The sequence below is a fragment of the Bos javanicus genome, chromosome 23, assembly GCF_032452875.1.
Source record: "Bos javanicus breed banteng chromosome 23, ARS-OSU_banteng_1.0, whole genome shotgun sequence".
NCBI lineage: Eukaryota > Metazoa > Chordata > Mammalia > Artiodactyla > Bovidae > Bos > Bos javanicus.
In genome coordinates, this window is record NC_083890.1 from 18,642,950 (window position 1) to 18,655,734 (window position 12,785).

At 33.4% G+C, this 12,785-nt stretch overlaps 2 protein-coding genes across 11 annotated transcripts in view; one reads left to right on the forward strand and one right to left on the reverse strand.

Annotated features, from left to right (window-relative positions):
• The window catches only part of SUPT3H (SPT3 homolog, SAGA and STAGA complex component), a 416,365-nt gene that overhangs the window by 387,617 nt on the left and 15,963 nt on the right, over window positions 1-12,785 (reverse strand). For 6 of the 7 annotated variants that reach the window (XR_009732847.1, XM_061398331.1, XM_061398330.1 and 3 more), the window contains exon 2: window positions 12,135-12,235. Coding sequence is in view for 5 of the 7 variants with exons in the window: in XM_061398331.1 (XP_061254315.1) it covers window positions 12,135-12,235 (101 nt within the window). In the remaining 2 variants the exon portion in view is untranslated. Of the gene's footprint in view, window positions 1-12,134; window positions 12,236-12,785 lie in introns of those variants that run through there. The other variant, XM_061398332.1, reaches the window with a different exon arrangement.
• The window catches only part of RUNX2 (RUNX family transcription factor 2), a 348,854-nt gene that overhangs the window by 22,496 nt on the left and 313,573 nt on the right, over window positions 1-12,785 (forward strand). The gene's annotated exons all lie outside the window — the stretch shown is intronic.

The following is a 12,785-nucleotide window of genomic DNA, read 5'->3' on the forward strand; positions in this document are numbered from 1 at the left end:
GGAATAAAAAGATCCATTATCCTCACTCTTAATTATTGATGTTTTGGAAGTTCTGACTTAAACCCGTGAGTGCATGCTCAGTTGCTCAATCGTGTCCAACTCTTTTGTGACCCCATGGACTGTAGCCCACCAGGCTCCTCTGTCCATGGGATTTCTCAGGCAAGAATACTAGCTACGGTTGCCATTTCCTCCTTCAAGGGATCTTCCCAACCCAAGGACGGAACCCACGTCTCCTGCATCTCCTGCACTGCAGGCAGATTCTTTACCACTGAGCCATCAGGGAAGCCTGTCTTAAACCCTTATTTGTGGATAATACAATTCTCTTCCTAAAAAGCTCAGGAGAATCAAATAAAAAATTAAGTTGATTAAACTTAAAGAATTTCTTCATAGCAGTATTACCACATATGTAAACATACACAGAACGAAGTCACAGGTTCAAGTACATAAGACTGTAAACTGAAAAAATACAGTTTTAATACAAAAACAACAGAACTTCTGAGAAAAAAAAAAAAAGAAATAACAATGGTATTTCTAACAGAACTGGAACATAAACTCTAAAGAGATTGGGGGTGAGGAGTAGGGATGGGGGTTATTGCTGTTGCTTTATTCACTGCTATATCTTCAGCCCCTAGAAGTCTGCCAGGAAATAGTAGACACTCAAAAGAAATTTGCAGAATGAATAAATGAAAAGCATTAGCATTCAATAATCCTTTATATCAAATGAGTTCTTCCTATAAGTGACAGAACTGCTTATTAGGAGTCCACAATGAGACCAAGAGTTTGCACCAGAATGTACATTACTGTGCACATCTTTTAATTTTGCCAGTATCACAAGAAAACTATCTCAATGAAGAAAGCAGGGGACTGGTTTACAGTCTGGATCAGGCTACTTACCTTATAAAAGACAACAAGGAACAGTTCTCATACTGGTTACACTGAGTGGCAGGCACCTCTTTGGACTAAATGTTGGGAGTTGAAAGGGGGAAAAAAAAAAAACTAACTTCAAACCAAAGAATAATTTGTAAAAAATCATGTCTGGCTGCTGAAATGTGGTTATAATTAGGTCACTGTGTCTCTTAAAGGATACTTATGAAACATGAAAGCAACAAAAAATTTTAAGGATAATTTTTTGTCAACTGAATGTCAGGTTCTAAGCAGGAAATTCAGACATCCCAGTAGTGTCTAAATGAATGAAGCCTTTACACTTTCAGAGCAGTTTATAAAAATGATCACAGGAATTAAGGCACATGAGAAGATATGCTCTAAATCAATATAAACACTTCAAGTATATGCCTCACTCCTCACTTTAGAGTGGGTCCAAGATTGTAGTGTCATCTCAAATAAACAAGTAAAACAAAAACTGAGTCAGTGCTGGTGGTTTAAAAAATGAAGAACAAGTGAAGAAAACAAGTGAAGAATAGTCAACTTAACACTAACTTATAGCAGACAGGCTCTGGAAAAGTAAACTGGACTGATATTCAGAAGACCAGCTATATAGCCCTTGAACACCAAACTAACCTACTGCACAGTCTAGGGCTAATCACCTCACCTCGCTGTTCTTCAGTTTCTTCAGGAGTAAATAAAAAAAGACTCTAAATAAAAAAAGACTCTCGAATCTTCCATTCAGTCTAAGTAATGGATACTAGCCAGATTCCTTCTTCCTGAATAAAGGCAGATAAGCGATCCTACAAAAATATGGTGAGGTTCAATTCTATCTATAAACCTACAAAGTCAAACTAATTTAAAAAGTATAGACATTTTATATTGAGATCTGCACTGAACACCTTTCTATCTTCTCTGTAAATGATTTATACAATCTGGTTCAAGTCACAAAAGACATCTTGAGAGATGTATATGTTTATTTGAGTTTTACAAATAAAATTCTCAGCGATATAAGAAATAGAATTCATGGTACTTACTCAAATTTATATGACTCCACAACATCATCCTTTCTTCATCAAACCAGATGTGACACATAGCCATAATTTTCTAAGGAAGCAGCAGAGGTTTCAAGCAAATCAGACACTCAAAATATAGAATTCTACACACACATACAAAAAATGTTTTTCATGCAATGAAGATGAAATAGAAACTCAAGGTAATGTAGGAAGAGAATAAAGGGAATAATATAACTTCCGCTCTAAAGTTAGTAAGAAAGCAAAACAGACAAGGGATGAGGGACATAAAAATATAAATTTAGCAAGTTATAATCTCCAAGACCCATGAAGATTGTCCTCCTAAATTATACTATCCCACCCTGAGCACAATTTCCTATTCATTCTATTAAATATAACACCTATTAGGTACCTAACATATACCAGGTACTGTAAAATAGGAAAGTTAAAACAAGCTCTGGATTCATGAAGCTTACAGTGGGGAGAGAAACAGACAAGTAAACAGATCCCTGGAATATACTAAAGTAAGGACTTCCTTAAAGAGTATACTATTAATACAAGGTGCCATGGCACACAGAAAGGAATTAACAAGACTGGACAAGCCAGTGATGTCTTCTTGGGGGATGAGCTGTCCAAGCTGATATTTTCCATTTTATTGTATTTCCTATTCCTCCAGTTCTCTCAATTAATCTTATATTTTTCTGACTTTTAGATTTCATTGAACTCTCCAAACCCTTCTCCTATTGTTCAACAAATTAATCAACTTCACTCCTTTCTATTCCATCCCTCCCCACTAGCCTAGGCTCAGTGATTAGAACCTCTAACACCTTGAATTTCAATATTCTTCTGTTTTATCTGCCTTTCAAATTCCTAAATCAACCCAATCACCTTTCTTTTCCAGTCCTATGCCCAGCAGTTGAGCACCGCCACAGAGAAGTATACAACCTTGCTGTTAGAGCCCTTCTATGATTCAATGGACATGAGCTTGAGCAAACTCAGGGAAGTAGTGGGCAGGGAAGCCACGCGTGCTGCAGTCCGTGGGACCACAAAGAGCTGGACATGACATAGCAACTGAACAACAACAAAATGAGCTCTGCAGAGCCCTGGACAACTTAGGCAACACTAAGCATATTCCTGATGAGCTTTCTCTCCCTAACTCCCCTGCTGCCATTACAAACCTTCACCACTCTCGAGCTTCCCTACCTCCCCCTCCCTTCCATGCCAACTCCAGTCACTGGCCCTGCCTGCTTCTTCAAAATGGTATGAATGATAATTACGCATAGCTGAAAATATGACTTTACACTACTTTTAAGGGTTAAAAAAGTTATGTGTATTGAACTAACCCAGCAATCTAACATTCTTAACATTGTTTCATTATGAAAACAGATTTGGTCCCAACAAAGGACTTGCAAATAAACTCTGACCTGCTACCTGAACAATTTCAGCTACTAAATACAACCAAAAAACAAAAGTAATAAGTATACCAACTCTCAAAATTGATAATTAAGTTTACACACCAAAGATCAAGTGACTTTTCTCGGCAGAGAACATGTATCAGGCTTTCCTAGAGTATGACGTATTTTAGGCACAAATCTGATCAATTTAATTTCTAGTCCATAGTAGCCAGAAGCAGCATTCAAGCGTAGGAGTGGGGAGGGGGACGGGGTGGCAAGGTGAAACCCTGCCAGAGTACAGCACAACAGCAGCAAAATTAGCTGATGCAAATGAGAGAGAAACCATAAAACTCAACCCCCCAAAATTATAAATTCAAATAGCAGATCAAAGTAGGACTATTGATCACAGGAGCAAACTACACTTTATGCCTCATGGTATCCTAGGGCATCACAATGCTACAAGCGGGCTATAACACCTGACATATTTTATAATGAAATTTCAGTTAAAAAAAAAAGTTCAAATTGTACCTGGTATTCCATCTGTACATAGTCATAAACATGCTATAATAACCTTACTATGGAAATATTTTCATTAAAATGGTCAAAATAAAATCCATTTTATCACTTAGATTACCTCATGTATTTATAAAATAAATATATTAAATATATTTATTCTCTATGATATATATATGGCATAGATGCCCTGGTTTTTAATTCTAATAGAATACAGTTGTAAGCTAGTCTTTATTACAAAAATTAAGCTAGTTTTTTGTTTCCAATCATGCTCTTCACTCAAAAATAAGACAATAATTGTATAATTGAAAATTGAGACAATAGTCTGGCTGATTTTTATACACTGCAGGCACAGCACAATTCTACATTCAAGCAAGTAAAACAAACACTAAAGAAAACTGAGTTCTCAGCATCTCTAATCACACAATAGTTAACCAAGTCACTCGTTAGTCAGTTTCTATCCAGCACTGTTTCAAATAAAATTTCTAAAAGTAAAATTATTTCATTAATTGACTTTAAAATAAATCACACAGACCAATGTCTGAAATTTGAGTATACAGCAGAAAGCATAAAAAGAAAAGAAAAATGAAACTGCTTAAAATTTGCACTTAGAATTTGCTTTGGAACTTGATAAAATGATCCCTTAAAATTCATGTGGAAGAATAAAAATAGGAAGAGAGACAAGAAATATTTTAAAAAGAGAAGTTATGCAGGTGACCCTGAACTGTAATACCAAACATTAAAACATATTAAGAAGCTATAATAACTAAAGTAATGTAGTACTGGCAAAAGAAGAGACAATTCGATAGACAAAGCAGAAAACTCAAAAATAATAATTCATTATCTGATAAAGGTAGCATTTCAATTCTGAGAGAAAAGGGAGGTTTATATATTTGTGGTGGTGAGACCACTGGCAAGCGAACTTAAAGTAAAAACTGTTTTGACTCAGAACCCTCCCTGGCACTATATGACAAAATAGTGGATTAAATATTAAACTGTAGAAACTAAAAGCCTGAAATATGAAAAGTACATGATGATTTGTGCAAAAGTTGTGGGTAAGACTTTCTGTCAAAGCGAAGTAATAAAACAAAGGCAGATTTAACTACATTGAAAATGAAAACAAACGTTAAAAAGAAATAAACCTTATGGAAACCAAAAGATGAAGGGTATGAGGGGTTGTGCGGAGACTTCTATATTATGATCAATAATGGCTTTATGTCTTTAATATATTAAAAGCCCATAATAATAAACAATGGGAGGAAAATGAGAACTCGGTAAAACTGTGCTCAGAATGTGAACAGACACCCACAAATGAAGAAATACAAATGGCCAAAATAATTCCAAACTCAGTAGTCAAAGGAAAGTTATTATGTAAAATAGTTAAAGAAAAGCACAATGTTTTTCCTGTTAAAATGTCAGAGATGGAAAGGGGTACTCTCACAACTGTTGGTAGGCATGTAAAAAGTCCAGTTTCCCTGGGGGATAAATTAAGAAACTACTATCAAAAAAGCTTTTAGACTCAGAAAAAATCTTCTTCTAAGACTTTTATATAAGATATTAAGCTTTCATTACATCATTTTCAATAGCAGTGTAAAAACTGGAAATAACCAAATGATCCAATAACAGAGGATTAAAAACATAATAGATATCCATATAATGAGTTGTTTACATTCTGTATCAACAGAATTTCTTGTAAGGAGGAAACATATAATCATAGGTAAAAAATTGTAATTTCCTACCCAAAATTAGTAACCACTCTCTAATATATTTTCAGCATTTATGAATCCATTTTTATTGAGTATCTTTTTCAAAGATTAATTTTGACCTTCATATATTTAAAAATAAGTTTTCAAAATCTCAGCATATTTACAATAAAAATAATGAACTGACAGAATGCTATGCGACATACTGCTAAATTTTATATAGCTACCAAAAGTTTTGCAAATCCAGCTACGTGAAAACAAGCACCCGAAACTCAAAATGCTGTTATACATTCAGTTACACAACTGGTGTGATAATTAAGTGCAATATAATATACCCAGAGCAATAATCACAGAATTTTCAGAAAGACTAAATATAAATATGTTAAGTAAATTCACAGAACATTTTTAATATTATTATCCAGACTGCCTACGAAATGGAATATGAAAACAATATTAAACCTCCCCATCAAATCTGACCTGTCAAAGTAACCAAAAATTAACATCCCCAAATCACTGAAAAACTGTGAGACAATGACAACCCAAAAAAGGAGAAATAAAAAGTTAATGGATGACAGTGTTAAGAATAAATATAAAACAAAATCATGTAACATGTAAAATGTATCTTTCCAATTTCAACAATATAAGCATACCAGAAAAGAAGTATTTCATGTATATATTTTCCATATTTCTTTTGTATTGTCCAAAATGGGAGCCATTTACTACATGTAATTATTTAAATTTAAACTAATTAAAACAAAGAGCAGAATTCAGTTGCTCAGTTGCCTCACTCAGTTAATGTACTCAAAAGGTACCTGTGGTTAGTGGCTATCTACTGGCGAGTACAGAAACAGAAATTTCCATCACTACAGAAACGTCTCCTGGACGGTATGGTATAATATAGACAAATTAATTTTTCTCTATAATTATAAAAATTTTCTCCACAAAACTGCAAACTTTTCTCCCTACATCTGAAAAATTTTTATAACCTTCCTAAATCAACAGGTTGATGATTATAATCATTCTTTTAAGTACAATGATGATAAGTACTAACAGCACATCGTTTATCATGTGCCAGGAACAATAAACATGGGCCAGTGTTTTTCATGTGCTCTCAGTACCTCACTTAATTTTCATATAAACCGTATAAGGTAGATACAAGTCTACAATGCCTTATCTGAAAGAAGTATTCCAGAATTCAGAAGTTTTCAGATTTTACAAAGCTACTACTACACAAAAGCCATATACTACATAACTCTTGAGGGAAGCACTCAAGAGCACAGTAGAATGTATGAATATTAACATGAAAGGTAAGTCAGCCAGTAAATAACCATCAGTTAGGTCCTGGTGCTGCCATCAAAGTAGTTCAGAACAGGTGTTCCCACTGACCAGCATTAGCAACTCGCACTTACACAGTACTACAATCTCAGAATGACAAATCCATGAATTCTTCCCCACAGGCCCAAGGATTTTCATCACAGAATTATTAAATGACTCTTATCTCCCTGAATTTCAAGAATTCATTTCTAAGACTCAACAGAATTTTTTCCCTCTAGTAATTATGTATCTTAAAATAAAAGGCCTAGCTATCTTCTTTTCATGAAATAATTGATAGAGATATTTAAATACAAATTCAAAACTGTATTTTGTCACATTTATAAAACAATATGCTTTTTCAGTGCAAGTACTTAATTCAAATGGATAACCATTACCTTACTTCATTTCTAAAAGGAAGAAAAGTATAAACCTTCAGCTTCACAGTGCTTTTATGTTCTAAATCAACTTTTGCACATTTTCTCACTTTCAGGAAAGATTATGACCAATTTTATGTTACAATTTGAAAATGTTCATTATTCTTATATTTATAAACTAGTGTATATCTTAAAGCATTCCAAACTGATGAATTTCACAGAAAGTACTACGTGTAATTTAATGAAATTTAAATATCAAGAATTAAAATAAATCATTTAATAGTGACAAAATACAAAAGTAGGACAGATATTTAACTATTCAACAGTGTGGCCATGTTTATTTCAAAATTATGAAATATCACACATATAACCATCCAGTAAGGAGTATATAAGTATTAAGTTTCTATGAAAAATTATACTTTTTATTGGTTCTGATATGGCCTTGCTTAAGAAGATCTGGTGGTTAGACATAAGAAATTGAAACAAATGCTATGATAATATGAAAATACAAATTAATCCAATATTTATTATAAAAATTAGACCTCATCACAAATAACAGTAATTAACCAATTATTCACCTTTCCCATTATTACTTCCTTATACCACACTAGTGACACATAAGTTGGTAAAATTTCATTTGTAAACTAAATTTTGTAAATCAAAATAAGTTTTATTAGTTGAAATGTAGTTTAGCATAATTTGTTAAGAGCACGGACTCTGGAGTTAGACTTCCTGTTTCAAAGCAAGATTTTACCACTTGCTACAATGGCAATTTTTGGTGTTACAAACACCTGTGTCTCAAGTTTCTTCATCTATAAAAGGGAACAAACAACACTACCCTCAAAGGGTTGTGTGAGGAGTAAATGATAATGGTATGTGGAAGTGCTCAGGAGAATGCCTGGTACACACGACAGCATTTGCTATTATCATTGGCCTTATTAAAGCATCTCTGAAACTGTAATAATAATATTAATGTTACCACTTATCACGGTTAAGAATGTCTTTGCTCCAGCCTCCTGAAAAACTTAAATACACCAGGGAAACTCAGTGTTTGAAGGAACCCTGTGGCCGTTTAATACATATCAATTATCAATTCATATATTTTTCCGTTAGATCCCTTGATAGTCAGATTAAGATATGGATAGAACTAGGAACACATGCTTTCACAACTCATTTCTTAATGTTATATAATAGCCAAATGATACCATTTCACATACACAACTGTGCCCGTACTCTACTGTAGCAATGTATATATGGTTATTGCCATTTATCCCAAAATTCCCAAGAGAAGAAGCAAATCTTACTGAGAAAATTACACGTTCATTTTTGGACATACTAAGTTTGAGCTGCTAACAGAATACTTAATGGATGTTCCAGAAAGCAGTCAGGAGTACAGACCTAGTTCAGGGAGACCACACTCAGATCATCACTCCGCACCTTGTACTACCATGGGATTTTTCACATCCTACCATGTGACGTTCATTCACCTCCACAACCCTTCTCCACTGCTAGACTATCTCGAAAGCATTCAGGTTTTGCCATACAAGGGCTCAATAATGTTGCTTTTTTTTAAAAAAATGTAAAACTTGCAGAATAGTACAACTAAAAGAGTGAATTTCATTGTCTATAAAGAAAACTCTGATTTAGAAAACACTTTTTTCACCCTGTGGATTTTAGAAAAGGATGAAATTTCATTTGGAAGAGTTCTTAGAAAATATAAGGAGCATTCAAACAAAATCCTTTTTTTTTTTTAATTTGGTCACATGAGAATTACTAAATGCTACCAAGCAGTGAAACCTGACATTATCACCAGGCCTATAAACCTGCAAGAGTACAATATAACCAGGCAAAGAAATTTATAAGAGAGTAAAATAAGGAAGAAAAAACTCAATGAAGATTCCTTGATGTGTGTTTAAATTAATTTAATAAATCATTCAAAATACCTGCAATGTGGGTTGAAAAGATTTTACTTTCTAATTTACAGGCTACTTGAGTTCAATAACTTTAAATGAAAAGCCTCTGGACCCTTCTTAGAATATATTATTCAAAAAGCTATGATAAGGAGCATAGAGCCAAAGTGTTAAGTTACAAGCATGGTAAGGTAAAGCTGCTGTCATTTCCAACCCCGACAGGAACTGTTTGACCGCCAATCCTTTAGTTTAAAATCAGTAGAAGCATGTCCTAGAGAATGCTGCATTCAAAGTATTTCTCACCCAAACCTAAAATATGGTCAGTCCTATCAAGCCTCTCTAATAGGAAGACAGACCAGCTGCCAGCTCTGTATTTAATAGCAGATCCTGACAATTCCATTTGTGCCTGACAACTAGTCACCTTTCAGTGAAGCCATTCCCTGGAAATGACACTACAATATTGTTACTTATTTAGAGGTCATGGAGTCAAGAAAAAACAGCTCATTTGTGGTGAATGGCTGGGGAAGACAGTAGCTGGAGAGGATTAAAAGAAGCAACACAATACACACTGGCTTAGAAGAACTGTGAAAATGCAGAGGAAAAAGAGTAAAGATTCACAGAATCAAATTCCTACAACATGAAATAAACACAGAGACTTAAGGCTGCATTTTCTCATTTAAAATCATATAAGCAAGGATCAAATGCATATTGATTCTAATTTTATATAATCAAAAGCCTGAAAACATTATGCTATCAGAAAATATTGATAAATTAAAAAAGGATTCCCCTAATCTTGGCCCCATTTTTCTGTTCTATGAAGCAATTCATAAGAAGAAAAAAATAACTTCAGACTATAATGATGAATGTAACTATTAGAGGTAGCCTCTCTATGAGGTCTGAAATAGAAGGAAAATGTACATTTCTTCCAAAGCTGTGGCCAACAATAACTTTTGCATTCTGAATCCAGCTTAAGCACATTAGTTGGGAAGATGTTTGCAAAAGTATTTAATAAGAAAGTGCTGAATTTAGCTTTTATTTTCTTTTTTTCCTCAGTTTTCTTAAGTGGCATACAGTCTATCCAATGCACTAAGTAGAACCTCTTTTAAGTATAAATGACAAAAGGAAATACAGCTTTCTTCTTACAGAAAGCTGTTTTTATAGATCAGGGGTCGTCAAACTTTCTGTAAAGGGCCACAGAGTAAATATTTTCAGCTTTACAGGCCATGTGGTCTCTGTCACAAATACTCAACTCTGCCATGAAGCATGAAAGAAGCAATAGATAATAGATAAACAATGCCTCTGACTGTGGTCCAATAAAATCTCATTTTTTAAAATAAGCAGCCAGTCTATGGCTATAGTTTGCTGATCTCAGCTATAAAGCATGTTTTTTCACCTAATAATAAATATACTATTTTAATAAATAATACCAAATTTGAAATATGATAGCTTAGAGTTGCTTTAAAATAATTTCATTTTTAAAAAGTGAGGACTAGGGGAAAAGGTTAAAGAAGACTGGCAAAACAATTACCGTTAGTCTGAGGATGGATGTATGGAGTTCACTATACTATTCCAATGATTTTATGAGTTTGAAATTTTCAAAATTAAAAGATTTTAAAATGACAAAGTAAATTAATGAACTGGCTCTACAGGAAAATGAATTTCCTTGCTTTATATTATAAACATTCTAAAACACGTTTAGTAGTTTTTAAACATAATTAACAGTACAACATAAAATTTTAGCGTACAGCTACTATACTACAGCTAAAATCTTTAAATATACAAAGTGTATACAAGCATAAACCCTTAAAAGTTTCCATAATTTAAAAGACAGCCTAACTTCATACAACTCCTAAATTAACACATTTAATTTAGTCTTATCTTTCCTAACAAAATGTGTTACCAATTATTGGTTTTAGAATATAAGTATTTTATAGGGTATATATTACTTATGTTAACATATCATAGGCTTATTATTTTTCACATGAATCATTTTTATTAGTTTTAAACTCTAAGCAATGAATAATAATAGAAACAATTCACATAAACAAACACTGCTTAAGGTCTTCAATAACTGAGAGTTTAAAGGCATCCCAAGACCAAAGTTTGAGAACCTGTGACTTAAATGTTTCCAATGCTGTTTAAAGTATGTTTACCAAGCAACTATTAAATACCTGCTCAAACTCATTTTTCCATTTTTCCTCTGAACGATAATCATCTCACAAGGGAGTTAATCCACTATGAAGACTATCAATATACACCCACTTAAAACTTCAACAGAAACATTCTTTTAAAATTGCTGGGTATGTCATGAATAATGTAGCCACAGGAAAAGAAGAGCTCTAATGTGCTGTCCCCCATATGCAGAAAATTGTCTCCTGAACCAATAATAAAGAAAAACTAATATGTGCCAGCAGACATTTCTAATAAATCTGCTACCTCTCATCAGATCAAGTTATGCAGTCTCAATGAAAGAAGCCAGAAATCAAGCTGAAAAGAGCCTTAGGAAAGAAATCTTAATGAATACACAATTTCTGAAAAAAGAAATAAATGTGTTTTTTAAATGTCCTAAGTTTTTTCTCCAGTTCTGAAACACAGAAGTATTATAAAAACTGAAAACCAAATGAGGTTCATGGAATTATTATGACGGACATTTGAGAAAAACTTGAGAACTCTGTGAAAATATTTCCAAGTATTCAAGAATAAAATCAATGTCCAAATTTTCTAGATCTAAAGTACAATAAACAATCCGTAATACAGATCTGGGTAAACGGTAGCTAGGCACACATGTCTACATGAGTACGCATTCTTTTATGAAGATGAGCCATACTTTTGGAACAGCGGTATCACCGCTGCATTTTTAACCAATCTGCCCCTTCTGTACTTGGCTATTTAAAATGTTATCAGACTATTTCATTCTTTTACTTAAGTACAAATTTGCAAGTTAAGTTTTATAAATCTGGTTATTTCTGCTGTCTTCTGTCAACATGAACAAACTTAAAGAGTAGTAAGTGAGACATACAGCCATACTCACATCATACTCTGCAGTTCTGCAGTGAAACTTATAGACTTCCCTGTGCTTCTTCCACTGCTTGAAGTGGCAGCAGACATGGGGCTGGCTGCAGTATTATTCATCTAAATAAAAAAGAGAACCCAGCTTACAAAATGTATTTAGCTATAAGTAAATGCATAGAAAAGGGAAGCAATTATAAATTACTTCAAAAATGACAGAAATTTTTAAAATTCTGATTTGTCTTATGTAAAAATCTGATTTATCTATACTTGTTCTTTATTAAAATCAAATAAAGGCAAGGTAGAAAACTGCTTCGTCAAATATGATATCAAAAAACTGCTGTGTGATAAACTTTTCATTACATATTTTACACTAAGTATTGGGAGAAATATACTCATTAAAGTATTTTAACAGAGCTCAGTGGTTTTCAAAATGTGTTCCAGGGAGCCCTAAGATTCCCTGGCAATATTTCAGCAAGTTCCCAGTTTCAGTGAGCTCCCACTGGCCATCCTGAACACAAGAACTCTGATTTTTCTATTTTATATATTGGGGTTTCAAGTAACACTTTATTTAAAGAAAAAGTTGCACAGCTATAAGATACAAAATTACAAAACCAAAACATGACCTAATTTCCATTTGAACCACAGCCAAAAATACGAATAATAGAAATAA